This window comes from Anomaloglossus baeobatrachus, chromosome 7 (genome assembly GCF_048569485.1).
Source record: "Anomaloglossus baeobatrachus isolate aAnoBae1 chromosome 7, aAnoBae1.hap1, whole genome shotgun sequence".
In the NCBI taxonomy this organism is placed as follows: domain Eukaryota; kingdom Metazoa; phylum Chordata; class Amphibia; order Anura; family Aromobatidae; genus Anomaloglossus; species Anomaloglossus baeobatrachus.
Window position 1 is genome coordinate 19,278,620 of NC_134359.1, and position 15,195 is coordinate 19,293,814.

General features: G+C 44.5%; 1 protein-coding gene across 3 annotated transcripts in view; it reads right to left on the reverse strand.

Moving 5' to 3' along the window:
• Positions 1 to 15,195, reverse strand: part of SPEG (striated muscle enriched protein kinase) — a 210,580-nt gene that overhangs the window by 124,222 nt on the left and 71,163 nt on the right. Inside the window, exon 1 of one of the 3 annotated variants that reach the window (XM_075317106.1) lies at positions 11,677 to 12,065. The exons of the other annotated variants lie outside the window; for them this stretch is intronic. Coding sequence (XP_075173221.1) covers positions 11,677 to 11,709 — 33 coding nt within the window. The 5' untranslated portion in view covers positions 11,710 to 12,065. Of the gene's footprint in view, positions 1 to 11,676; positions 12,066 to 15,195 lie in introns of those variants that run through there. 3 annotated transcript variants of the gene reach the window in all.

The window sequence follows — 15,195 nt, forward strand, 5'->3', positions numbered from 1 at the left end:
ATTAGTTAATTAAAAGATAACTAGAGCAGCACAGACGAGTTTGCTTCTTATTTGCAGAAGTTTCCCGGCGGTTTAGGGGATTTAACTCTTCATTTTAAAGTTGTTGGAGGGTGTCTTACAGGCGTGATCAGAATGGGCGCCCTGAGGTTAACACGTCAAGGGCATCTCATTAGCAGAGGCGTAAATATATGGAGGTGTGAAGGTAGCAATTGCACCTGACCCTGGAGCTAAGGGGGGGCTCAAGAGGTTGTGGATGTCCTGTGGAGCGTTAATCCCAAATCATGGATTTACTTACTGATGGGAGCAACACCTGGAACCTCCCGTTATCCCACCAACAGTACCTGGAAACCAGGCTCTGCAGAGCTCTGTCCGGCCCATTCGTTCATTGGACTAACAGGGAAATATATGTCCAGTGCTCCGCTCTTTCCAGCAGCCCCATAGATCAGTGTTCCCCAGCTTCAGTCCTCAGGGACCACCAACAGTGCATGTTCTCAGGATTTCCTTAAGGCCTCTTTCACACGTCAGTCAAAAACACACACGTTTTTCACTGACGTGTTAAGGGTACGCATGTCCCTCCATGTGCTGAGATTTTGGCACGTGTATGATAGCACACAGAGATCAGGCACTCCTATACTCACCCATCCACGCTCCTGCTGTCCGTGGTGCTGATGTCTCAAGCTCTGCTGTCTCCGGATGCCACTGTCTCCACTCTGCTGCTGCTTCCGGGTCGCGGTGCAGTGAAATTGCATGAGCATAATTAGCCGGCCTGGAAGCAGGAGACAGCAGCGGCCGGAGACAGCAGTATAAAAATAATTTTATTTCAAAGATACGTGAATTCTCTGGCACGTATCACACGGATTTCACCAGTGTGGTCCGTGTAACACCAGTGATGCCGGAGAAAAACAGACTTGTCTCCGTGCGAAGCACATGCACACGCCTTTGTGCACTGCACGGAAACACGGTCAGTGAGAAATCCCTGATGTGTACGCAGACCCAATGATTTTAATGGCTCTGCCTATGACTCCAGTACGTATAAAAACAGCAACATACGAACCAGAATCACTGTGTGAAGGAGGCCTAATATTGCACAGGTGATAGATAATTAATTACCTGCACAAGTGAGGATTCCAACACCTGTGCAATGCTAAGAAAATCCTGAAAACATGCACTGTTGGGGGTCCCCGAGGACTGGAGTTGGGAATTATTGCCAGAGATAATGTTGGAGCATAAGTTGAGCTTCAACACCTCCTCCATTAAAGCTGGGACTTGTGTAGAGCTTTTTGCATTGGGGACCATGTTGAATTCCAGAAACCACAAATATTAGGCCTCGCTCACACTAGTGTGGATTCTCCAATGTGATTGAAAATGACACTCCAAACTCTGAGATCTGGGTTCCAGATTCCAGGAAGCCAGCTACAACTTATGTCTAGGTGGTATAGGCTGCCTACTAAGCTCCATGCCATTTTGCCTCTGTGGACCCCACTTGCTGGAGGTGTTGCAGGAAGGAGGGTACACTTTTCCATATTTTTTGGGAGTGCGAGGTGATACGACCTTTCTGGTTGAAGGTGTCAGAGACCATATGTAAAATCACTGGTACCACGGAGAAGCTGGGTCCCACCCTCTGTTTGCTACATCACTGTGTGACTCCCTTAAAATCATATAACGCCTCTTTGATGAAGTTGCTAATCATTGCTGCCAGGGATTGTATTCCGGAGCGATGGAAGAGCGCCCTACCACCCACTATTCCACAGAGGATAACCAAGGTCAATGGCCTCGTGCACATGGAAGACGTGACTTCATCCATGCATGACTCTTAGGCTATGTGCGCACAGTGCGTTTTTCGCGGCGTTTTTGCGCCTTTTTCGGGTGCGTTTTTGGCCTCAAAACTGCATGACTTTGCTTCCCCAGCAAAGTCTATGAGTTTTCATTTTTGCTGTCCGCACACAACTGTTTTTTTAAGCTGCGTTTTTGAGCTTGAAAAAAAAAATGGACATGTCAGTTCTTTCCTGCGTTTTTCTGCGTTTTCCCCCCATGCAATGCATTGGAAAAACGCAGCAAAACGCAGAGATCAAAAACGCAGAAAAACGCAGCCAAAAACGCACCAAATTGACGCAGGTGCGTTTTTGTGCGTTTTTAGCGGCCAAAAACGCACAAAAACGCGTCAAAAAGACGCAGTGTGCGAACCTAGCCTTATCTGAAATTTTGGCTCACTTGGATGGTGTGGATGGACCTCCAACAAACCGCAGGATATCGGGAATTGTTGGAGGGTACACCTCAGGTCCAGCTACAGGAAACCCCACCTGGGCCACGGAAAACTGAGCGATATTTGGGCCTCCCCCTCCCCCCAGCCTCTGCCCTCTCTCTTTTTTTCTTCTTTTTGCGCTTCTGTTATTTCTGTTCCTATGCTATTAAAAAAAATGGAAAAACTTCCTGGAATCTCCTGTGTCCATTTTGTGGTAGATAGATCAGACTGATAGACTTTTCATGTGTTAAGGCCCTGTCACACACACAGATAAATCTTTGGCAGATCTGTGGTTGCAGTGAAATCATGGACATATTGTTCCATTTGTACACAGCCACAAACCTGCCACTGATTGTCCACAATTTCACTGCAGCCACAGATCTGCCGCAGATTTATCTGTGTGTGTCACAGGGCCTTTGCTGAATGTCCAGACCTTTTTACGTGCAGTGGGGTCTTGGGGCCCTATTTTGCATCATATCTACTGTATGTTTGATTCCGGTTAAAGGATTTAAAAAAAAATAACTCTGATCTGAGTTTGATCAGAGTGTCAGCTGTGTGACCAAAACCTCTCAGATGCAGGAATTGTCAAGAGAAGATGAAAAACAAAATTTGTCCATTCTATGAGTCCAGATGTCATCCGGGTGCACTCCGATTATTTCCATGCACTCATAGACATTAATGGGTGCGTACCATCCAATTTGTGCTATCACTCGGAGCTTGGTGCGGATTCTTCCTCATGCCGAATTGCAGCACTGCTCCATAGTATAACATTGGTCTGAGACGCGTTCTATCAGATAGCACTCGGCTGATGTATACGGTCGTGTGATCGCTTAAGGTTTGCATTCCCCAAAGTTTCCAATCCACCCCTCGGATTGCATTCACTACCCGGAGCAGAGCAATCTGCAGTGCTAATTATCTCCAAGAAACATATCCTAGCGGAAAGCTTCTGCCTATTGTTAGGTTTTGTTGGGTTTTTCAGAGCAATCCGATTATAATCAATCCGTTATAGAGAGAAAAAAAAAATCCAGAACCATGACGCTCGTGGATATATAAAGTGAATGTGAAGCCACGTTCATTCAGATGTGTTTCATGTGAATTTTGCAGCAGATTTGTCACAGATTTCCCTATTTGCATTGCAAAAAAGTGAAATCCCCGACACAGATCCACAGTAAATCCACAACATAAAGGACAAGCAGCAGATTTGGAAATCCACAGCATACCCTAAAATTAGAAAAAAAAATTTCCCTCTCTGTGTGAATCATTTCCATCCACTAATCCTACAATAATTTGGTGCAGATTTTCAGTGCAATTGCAGCGCAGAAAGTCTGCAGAAGACGAGCGAAGCTCTGGAGTCTAAAAAATGCAGGTAATATTGCTATAGAAAGAAAGGGAAAAACATAACAGAAATTATTGATAAATAAAATAAATAAAATAAACAAATGAATATATAACATATAAAAGCTACATTGTAATTCTCTCTTGAATGTGTCCTCCAATGTGTATTGAGGCTGAAAAGTGAGAGAATGGATCAATATGATCAGGCAGAGAAGCTTTGTGATTGTGCGGTCCACATGTAGGTGCAGTCCCCTGACGTGCGCTCTCATATATTAGCTGCTCTTACACTTGTCTCATTAATATATGTATAACATGTATCCCAAACTACAGGGGAGTTTCTCACAATCCTCCCCTCCCCCACTCTCCTCCATTCCATTAACTGTTAACCTGCTTGCTCAGTGGTTTGCACAAAATTGCTTTGCATGGTAACAGCTGATGGTTTGCAGAGATGTTCCCTGACTTGTGCACTGATCTGCTGACTGTTAAATTCTCAGCTTCCTGGGGGGTTTCTATTATCACATATAGGCGACGAGAAAAAAAAAAAATCGCCTGCGACCAGTTAAGCTTTCCTTGAACTCAATCATGGCCCATGGGGAACCTGCAATCCGGCTCCAATTTGGAACAGTAGGCCACTTTCTGCTAGGATGAGCATGATCCTGGGTATAACCCATGATTATCTATCAAAGGAAAAGACCATGGCGTGTGATGGTAACCTACTGAATCAGCAACGGGCCCCGGGTCCAATAGACTCCAGAACCACCAGAAATGCCAACAGTACCCTTGTGAGATATACCAGACTGCCTCGTAGACAAAGAAACAGCTTAGATTCACTCTTGCAGTGTTGCCAAGGCTTCCTGCACATACAGATGCCGAATACGGGGTTTTTATTTGCAAAGTTTGCTTAAAAAGAAACACAGCGTGGCCCATCAGATACTGCATGCAATCTGGTTCTGTAGTGTGCACCATACAATGGCCATGGACGTGTGAAATAAGCCTTATAATGCATCAAATACACTTGTTTCCGGTTCAGTGGAAAAGTTGTAATAGGCCGTACTGTACAGATCTATAGCGTCGCCAATAGATCGCTGAATGGCACTGCTACGTGGTAGCATCATGTAGGGTGAAGACGCCATATTGTGACTTGCAAATCCAAATTTGTGCAACCTGTGTCTTGTTGCACCGCAACGTCTTCACCCTACAGTATGCGGTCTTGTAGCAGTTGCAAATAGCGATCTCTGGCGGCGCAGTTTGTGTCGGGGACAACGTTGCAGCCTAAGGCTATGTGCCCACGCTGCGGAAAATGCGCGGATTTTGCCGCGGATTTCTCGAAAATCTGCAGCACAGCTACTCCCCAGCCATTTCTATGGCATTTTGGAAATGCTGTGCCCACGCTGCGGATTTTTCCGCAGCGGAAATCGTGCGGATTTTCGTCCGGAAAAATCTGCAACATGTCAATTATTGTTGCGGATTTTCATCCGGATTTTGGCTTTAAAATTGGGAAAAAAAAAAAAAAATCAGCACCAAAATCCGCGGCAATTCCGCGGTAAATCCGCGGCAAATCCGCACCTTTGAAAAGGTGCGGATTTTGCGGGAAAGCTGCAGATTTTGATGCAGAAAAATCCGCATCTACATTCTCCCGTGGACACATAGCCTTATCCTTCATCTCTTTACGCCAGATAGAGAATAGAGATTCTCACCCATAACGGAGGGATGTTCTGCTGCATGACGTATTATGACGGTATAATGTTGTAGAAGCCATGTGCAGCATGGTGGCACCATATGGCTGCCCATTGGCTCACTAGTGGCCCATAATAAGAATTTTAGGGATTTTATCTGCTGCTGTACAGGATTATTGGGTGCAAACGAGCAGTTTACATGTGCGCTAAATTTCTCAACAGTTGGGATGTCTAATCGTTTGTGTTCCCCTCTCCATATTGTTGCCCCTCCAGTTGCCCCTTTATGATAATTGTTTGTGTTCCCCTCTCCATATTCTTGCCACTCCAGTTGCCTCCTTTATGATAATTGTTTTTGCTCCCCTCTTCATATTGTTGCCCCTCCAGTTGCCCCCTTTATAATTGTTCGTGTTCCCCTCTCCATATTGTTGCCCCTCCAGTTGCCCCTTTATGATAATTGTTTGTGTTCCCCTCTTCATATTGTTGCCCTTTCAGTTGCTCCCTTTATGATAATTGTTCGTGTTCCCCTCTTCATATTGTTGCCCCTCCAGTTGCCCCCTTTATGATAATTGTTCTTGTTCCCCTCTTCATATTGTTGCCCTTTCAGTTGCCCCCTTTATGATAATTGTTCGTGTTCCCCTCTTCATATTGTTGCCCCTCCAGTTGCCTCCTTTATGATAATTGTTTGTGTTCCCATCTCCATATTGTTGCCCCTCCAGTTGCCCCTTTATAATTGTTTGTGTTTCCATCTGTCCATATTGTTGCCCCCTTTATGATAATTGTTTGTGTTCAACCTCTTCATATTGTTGCCCCTCCAGTTGCTTCCATTATGCACCTTTTGTTAAAGGGATTTTCCACTTAAAAAAAAAAAAAAAAAAAAAGTCCTCAAATGATTGGATAGTTGTAAAAAAAACCAAACCTACACAGATAATGGTTATCCTCCCCTTTTCCAGTGTCGACTCCCTGACGCTGTTCCAATCTCAGATTTTTGGCTGCAACAGTGAGATCTTAACTGTAGCGCATATCACCGCTGCAGCCTATCACTCTGATGCAGATGACATTAGCCGCTGAGCTTAATGATTGTCTGCAGCGGTGAAATAAGCTGAAGTTGTGATGTCATCGATGCAGCCAAAACACAAAGACTGGAGTAGCGGCAAAGAACCAGGGAAGGGTGGGTACTACCTGTGTTTGTTTTTTTTACAGTATCCACTTGTTACGAGATCACTAGTTTGAAAGTGGAAATTCCCTTTCAGGGCTGAAGGTTTTCTATTTATGGCATCATTATTAGGGATGATTGAATACTTGGATTATTTAGCTTCGCGAATATTTTCCGAATAGCTCGCCGCTATTCGACTATTCGCGAATATTCAATGCGCGATGTAAGTCTATGGGAAACCCGAATAACAACTATTCGGTACTATTCAGGCTTTCCATAGACTTACATTGCGCATTGAATAGCCGAATAGCGACGAGATATTCGGAAAATATTCGCAAAGCCGAATATTTAAGGTATTCGATCATTCCTAGTCATTACCAAACCCTGCCTGTGTTACTGGTCATCTGGAGATAAAAGGTAACGTTTCTCCTTGAGGAGACCACCAACCTGGTGGGCAATGCTCTCTGGGAAGTGTATGGGTTTTCTAGTGACGCCTACTGGAGGTAACAAAGTCACTAGTCAACGCTGACCCCTCACCGAATCACGCAATATGTCAAACTAGATCTTTCTCCAAAACCTAAAAGCCCCCATTGCTATCCAGCTATGTTGGGTGTCTTGAGGCTGGTTGGGGGGTGATAGTCATCATTTTAGCTTTCTCCTTCTTCTCAGACACAACATTCATCCTTTCTAGGTAATATTCCTCTACAATGTGTCAGATACCTATTCTTGGCTGACGCACGGCTCATCCTCTCCAGGTATTATTTTTACAAACTCCTTGGTAACCGTTCCCCGCTGAGTCAGCTCCTCCAAATATATAAAGCGCGCTCCCCATTTCTGTTGTGATCCTCCCTGCCCGATATGATCGTCCACTAGATCTCCACCATCGTCGGAGCCATCACTCGGCCGGTTCATGATCTGTTGCTTTTATAAAATGTGAGATAAGTGTCTATAACCGAGGCAGCTCCCCCCGGTCTCCACGACTTGTCTATAAGCTTCCAGATAATTGCTTTCTCGGCTGAGTCAGTCCTCGTTCCTCTCCAGATAGGCATATAAACTCCTGGACAGCTGAGATCCACTAGACTGACGGCTGTCTTACAGATTAGAAACTTCTAGCTATATAACAGCTGAGATATCATTTAGCTTTGGCCATGGCTGATGGAAATGCTCAGAGGAAGGCCATAGGCATGGTTCATGGGGTGTCCTCCATCCTCGGACTTCTCACCACACATGAATCCTAGTGAGACCATAGTGTATTGCTGAGATTCTCATAACGGGAATAGTCTAGGATTAGAAAATCCAAACTACTACTTCCTACTAGAGCGCCACTCCTGTCCACAGGCTGTGTTGGGTATTACAGCTTAGCCTGAATTAGCTTAATGGAGTCTAGGTCTAATACCACTGACAGCCCAATTACTGGAAGAAATCAGACATGGTTAACATTGCAACTCTTCTAAAGTAACCACAGACAAGGTAAGAAAATCATCTATGGACCTTAAAGGGGTTGTTCACTACTATTGTGGTGTGTTTTATATATAGATATATATTTTTATTTTTATATATATGTATATATATATATATATATATATATATATATATATATATATATTAGACCACTGCGCAACCAGCTCTGTCCTCACCTATCGTACCATCACCCATTCCCTGTAGACTGTGAGCCCTCGCGGGCAGGGTCCTCTCTCCTCCTGTAGAGTGTGAGCCCTCGCGGGCAGGGTCCTCTCTCCTCCTGTAGACTGTGAGCCCTCGCGGGCAGGGTCCTCTCTCCTCCTGTAGAGTGTGAGCCCTCGTGGGCAGGGTCCTCTCTCCTCCTGTAGACTGTGAGCCCTCGCGGGCAGGGTCCTCTCTCCTCCTGTAGACTGTGATCCCTCGCGGGCAGGGTCCTCTCTCCTCCTGTAGACTGTGAGCCCTCGCGGGCAGGGTCCTCTCTCCTCCTGTACCAGTCTGTTATGTACTGATAATGATTGTTGTACGTATACCCTTTCACTTGTAAAGCGCCATGGAATAAATGGCGCTATAATAATAAATAATAATAATAATAATATATATATATATGTTCAGGGTGGTCCAAAAGTAGGTGGACAGTATGTGTAATAGGGTTATCAAACATGGTGTAAAGTGAAACTGACTCAGTTGCCCTTAGCAACCAATCAGATTCCACTTTTCATCCTTCACAGACTCTTTAGAAAATGAAAGGTGGAATCTGATTGGTTGCTAAGGGCAACTGAGTCAGTTTCACTTTACACCATGTTTGATAACCCTATGATACATACTGTCCACCTACTTTTGTACCACCCTGTGAATATATATATATATATATATATATATATATATATATATAGCCCAATAATGACAAAAGTAGTCTAGGTACAGACGCTCCCAAGTCTATCACTAACCTCGGGGTTATTCCTGATGGTGGACATGCCTGCGTCCCATGCCGGACTATACTCCTGACTGGCACTAATCTGATTCACCCCCTCCCACCAGGTAAGGAGGGGCCAGGAGTGAGATGGAAACACGGATGAACACAGACAAGAGAAAACCAAACTTTGATGCACTGCATGCGTAGGAACAGACAATGAGAGACTCAGGAGAAAAGCAAGAGCAGGAAGGCAAGCAACAAAAAGACAACAATAGTAACTCCACAGCCGCACTCAGCAACAAGTACTACAACCCCCAGATTGTCTGGATCACAACACGTCACCAGACCAGGTAAGATAAACTATAGCTGGCATAGGTGGAAGGATCTAGCCAGCATATATAGGAGGGAAGTAGATGTAATTGGCTCCCCCACAACATGTGATCAGAGGAGACTAACAAGCAGACTAACAGACATTAAGGCTGGAATCACACTTGTGCGTGTAAAATCAGTCCGATTCTCATGCTAGAAAGTCGGACTTCTTTTCACATTTCATCAGTGTGCAATCAGTTTTTACCCTCAGCAGCTGCTACTCATGTAATGCTATGTACAGAAGCATTTACATTGTTCTCTACTACATGCGTGAAATGTATTGCGAAAAACGGATGTCACAAGGATGGTGTGTGTTGCCGTCCGTGTGACATCCTTTTTTTTTCACGCACCCATAGACTTGCATTGGACTGACTCGTGCGAGAAACTCACCAAAATGCAGCATGCTGCCATTTTTTTCTCAGTCCGATTTGGACTGAGAAAAAAATTAGCAAATGGGAGCTGCCTCATTGATTAACATTGGTCCGAGTGCAATGCGAGAATTTAATCGCAAGTGTGAAGCCGGCCTAACTCCTCGTAGCCTGCCTATGAATTACCACTCTGCAGGTCGACGCCTGACTCTGCCTGCTTTGATCACAGACACCGGAGAAGTTTTCAGGCGGAGTGTCAGAATCTGTAGTGTGAACATATCCGATGCCGCCATGACAGTTGGCCCAGTCTGTAAAAATTTCCGTGTGCCAAGAGTATTCTAGGAGTGATACATTAAAAAGGTATTACTCCTAGAATACCTTTGTCATTTTTGGGCTTAAGTATTTACATTAATTCTTCGGGCTAACACAGAACCACAATATAATTTTGTATTGTACCTCCTATATTTACTGCAGTATGTCCTATTGTAATGGGTTTGTCCCTTTTTCCCTATTGACTTCAGACATTTTACAGACTTGCTTTCCTATGTGTATGCAATGCTTTTGCTATTTCTTTGTGGAAATTGTGGCTACTAGTGAGCTCTGGTTGGTGAGGACGCTCATAAAGCTGGAACGGTCACGAACGGAGAAAATCTACTGGACTGTGGTGATGCCTGGAGAGCATATAAAGAGTCTAAGGTGGCCATGACGGCAGACATTAAAGGGCCTTAGTGTACAAGCCTGCAGTCACTCCATGTGTCACTCTCTGACTGCAGACTTGTGAATCCTCACTGCGATTGCGATTAACGTCCGGCCACATTCCAACTAGTCTGTATCTGGCTTTGTGCTATAAACTTGCATTCAGCGAGTTCACACCCATCTAGTCGGCACGTGACCACATGTGTGCAAATCAGATATTTGTGGTGACGTGCCGGCCACTCATGGTGCTGGTACTGGAGAATCCTCACAGTATGCAGTGTGCGAGAAGTGAGGATTCACAAGTCTGCAGCCACATAGAGTAACTGCAGACATGTACACTATGGCCGGACAACTCCTTTAAAGAGACATCTACTTCTCATTTACAATATATCGGATGGTATAAAGTATGATCAATCATGAATACTATATGAATTTGCATATAGTCTGTCCTCTTTGTATATACACACTGTATTCTGTGCTCTTCACAGTTCATAGATCCTCCCATAATAAACTTTCAGACGGATGGTTTGGTGAGTAAAGACATCAATCCTTTCCCCAATCTGCTGATAAACTTCTTGATACCGGCACTCGTCCCTTTCCATGTATCATAATAAAAGGGAATGATAGTTTTAACGCTTTCTCCTTGAATTAAGCACCTGGAGACTTGAAAGTTTCCCATACAACTTACTAATCAAGGCCCCCATGAGAAGATCTTTGGGACTATTGCTGAGAAAGTGGCCACCATAATAGTAATGTAGGCATCTGGTCCCAACAGCGACATAAGCAATGGCTACCACTTTCTCTGTAGAGGACCCTGAAATCCCATCCTAGGGACTAAATAGGTAATCATACAATGAGAAACTACACAATGTACCCAAGTATCCATAGTATCCAATGTACCCTACAGTATCCATCCACAGTCTACAAACACCCTGACCAATTCATTGCTGATGGATGATAAAATCACAAACCAATACACTCAGCGAGCTCTATTCCCACAATCCCCTCCATTGCTCCTCGATGCCCCATTGTGCTACCGTGACGCTTGTTTCTAGCTGGACCATGTCGGAGAATGAGACTTTTGAGTAAAGTTATCAGATGAGTGAAGGGTTATCATCGGGTTGGTGTAAGTTCATGGCTTAGTTAAGAGTATTATGTAACCAGAGTCTACTGGGTTGATGGAGAGGCCATCAGTCTTGATGGACCTAGTCATGAAGAGTAGAAGTGCGGAAAGTGTTGGAGAGGTCTGGTTAGTGGGCGCTATATTGGTGGTTGGGTTGGAACACATTGGCGCTGCATGGGATATTACATATAGGTCAGTTTGGTCAATTCCCACTGTTGGCCACTTCTGCCCATCACTTGGCCTGATGCTAGTCACCTCTATATCTTATCCATACACATAATAACTGCCAGTCCCCTCCTCTATTTATCCATCCTCCCTCCCTTCTCTCCTCCTCTCTTACCTGAGAGCGTCTTTTGATCCAACTCTTCTTCATTTCTAGGAATGGGGGTGATAAGAAGAAGGGACCCCCTTTCCCCAGAGAAGAATCTGCTATACTTGGTTCCGGATGCAGCCTTACAAGAGAGGGGTCCCTACAATCCTCAGGTAGAGACGGAGGGATGGAGATGAGGATCCAGGTAGCCGGATGAAGGGAGATCAAATCCTGGTGGCCACTAATTGTATTCCTGCCGCTCCCAAAGCAGGAGCCAAGTCAGGAATACAATGCATGGAGAGCCAAGGGGAGGGATGGGGGATGGAGAGAGAAGGGGAGGAGGGTGCTGAGATGGGAGCGAGCGAGGGAGGGGAGATTGAAACAAGTGCATGGCTTAGAACAGGTTTGTGAGCAAATGCTGCCTGGTGATGGACCGCTGAGAAGACTGGCACCGAACTTTAGCTTCCGCTATGGCGTCTGCACCGTACAACCAATGTGTGGTCATTATGGCAATGAGCAACTGCGCACGTCACCTTCCAAGATTTCTATCCGGATGTATCAAGATGTATCAGTATAATCCGAGGTGTTACTTTGTATTCTTTCCGTATACTTTTACAGATGTAGCACAGCTGAATGTGTCATTCACTTCCTTGGAGCTGCATTACAGGCTGTTTACCTGCAGTCCTATGTAAATTCACACATTTTTTGACACCGAAATCTCGATCCTGATACAAATGTAACAACTAATATTGTTAATGTAACAGAAATCCAGATTGGTCAACTGCACAAACAGCAATCCCCTGATAGTGTAATACAAGGCTGTGACGGAATACAGACTGCTGTAAACTGTGCTCTGCACTCAATATGATTGGATAGTAGTGATTCACATTTCACACTATGAACCGTCCCTGATGAGAAGTATACAATATATAAGGACATTTCTATGCATTGTTTATTAAATCCTATAGAACCCATGTAATGGGCATCTGCCTTCTCCTCTCACTTGCCCGTGGCCCCAGCTCTTGATATGGCCCCTGCCAGTAAGATCTGGATTATTCCCTCTGTGCAGTGATGTAGCATTTTGTGCTTGGATGATGATGCTCCAGACATAAGGAAAATAAGCGCTAACAAGACATTTTACTTATTGATCCAAGTAATAACTTCTCGGCTGATGATGAGATAATGCTGAGTGATTTACCCTGAGCATCACTCACTCTTCTTGGCTCATCCTATCGCTGACAGCTTGAACACGTTCCTATGGGTGCATTTTACTATGTCCCCTATATTTTCAATATTATTTTTTTTTTCAGGTATATAATAATTATAATAATAATAATAATTTTATTCATTTATATAGCGCTATTAATTCCACAGCGCTTTACATACATTTGCAACACTGTCCCCATTGGGGCTCACAATCTAGAGTCCCTATCTGTATGTCTTTGGAGTGTGGGAGGAAACCGGAGAACCCGGAGGAAACTCACGCAAACACGGGGAGAACATACAAACTCCTTGCAGATGGTGTCCTTGGTGGGATTTGAACCCAGGACCCCAGCGCTGCAAGACTGCAGTGCTAACCACTGAGCCACCGTGCCGCCCGTATATCACTACATTAAAGTCCTGCCAGTGGAGGCATCTTCATAGGGTACACTATTAATGTCTTTATAGAGCATTTGCACTCACATCTAGGAATTATAGCCTACAAAAGTCCCCTAAGCTCTGCTGCTATACTACTGGCCATGGTTGGGGGTAGTGTTCAGCATCTGGGAACGTCTGGCATTTTTGGTGATGCGGCTATTGGGGGTGCAGAAGTAATTGCACCAGATCTTGGTGCCTAGTGATGCATGAAAGCGCATCTATGACAAAGGAAGACACCGGTAATATACATGGCACATAGAAGATGGGGCCCTTTTACAGATGGGGCCCAGGAGCTTCATGTGAACCCTCTGACAATATCTCAAGCTTGTGTCATACTTGCTAACTTTTTGGGCTGGCTATCTGGGGATTTGGCTACTGAATCATCCGGACAGTTTCACGTTTCAAGTGTGGAATGGACAAGGCAACTGTTACATGGATTCATAACTGGCTCAGTGATCGGAGTCAAAGAGTGGTCATAAATGGCTGCACATCCAGTTGGCAGACTGTCTCACGTGGGGTACCACAGGGCTCTGTCCTGGGCCCCGTGTTGTTCAAAATTTTTATCAATGATTTAGATGAAGGTATTAAGGGTAAACTGATTATATTTGCTGATGACATAAAGTTAGGAGGAATAGCTAATACTAGAGAAGAGGGAGAGAGGATTCAACAAGATCTAAACAAGGAACAATGGGCAGCAACTAATAGAATGGTTTTTAACACGGAGAAATGCAAAGGCATACATCTTGGCAAGAATAATGAAAAGATCATATATAGCATGGGAGGAATAGAGCTATCCAAAAGCATGTGTGAAAAAGACTTAGGTATACTAATAGATCACAGACTGAACATGAGTCCACAGCGTGACGCAGCAGCAAAAAAGGCAAACACCATTCTAGGATGTATTAACAGAAGCATACAGTCTAGATCACATGAAGTCATTATCCCCCTTTACCCCTCTTTGGTCAGCCCTCATCTGGAATATTGGGTCCAGTTCTGGGCACCACATTTTAAAAAAGACATCAACAAACTGCAGCAAGTTCAGAGAAGAATGAAAGAATGACCAGAATGGTGACCATGTCCTATGAAGAACAGTTTCAGGATTTAGGATTGTTTAGCTTGCAAAAGAGAAGACTGAGAGGAGACTTAATAGCGGTCTACAACTATCTTAAAGGCTGTCACACTGTAGAGGGATCAGTTTTATTCTCATTTTCACAAGGAAAGACTAGAAGCAATGGGATGAAACTGATGGGGAGGAGACACAGATTAGATATTAGAAAAAACTTTTTGACAGTGAGGGTGATCAATGAGTGGAACAGGCGACTATGAGAGGTGGTGAGGTCTCCTTCAATGGAAGTCTTTAAAAAGAGGTTGGACGGACATCTGTCTGGGGTGATTTAGTGAATCCTGCTTTGAGCAGGGGGTTGGACTAGATGACCCAGGAGGTCCCTTCCAACCCTAATAATCTATGATTCTATGTCATGAAAGTGTAATTGGACTTTGGGGCTGTAATGGTGGAGCATGTCAGTGTCAGGTGCACCCAACCTTCCAGGAATGCCGGTCTCCAGGAGGTTCCCAATGATCCGCCATATTTTTTCATTTTCTGACCATAGTTTTTAATAAATGATAGAAAGTTCAACAGATATCAGTTAACATAAGCCCAACACAATCGTATAGATCCGCCATATTTATCAGTTTCCCGGGTGAAGCGGAACGCGTCATCGGATCCTATCCATCGGATCGGCCCCTGGTGTCACAACCCTACACCCTGCTGCTGACAGTGGTCTTTCTTCAACTCTTATCTATCACAAACAGCTGTCAATAGCAGAATTGATTTCCCGTCTGCTGTAAGATAGTTTGCATCTTTCGGGTGTTAAGTGAAAGCACCGCGTGAGACTATTGCTGTCTGGACAT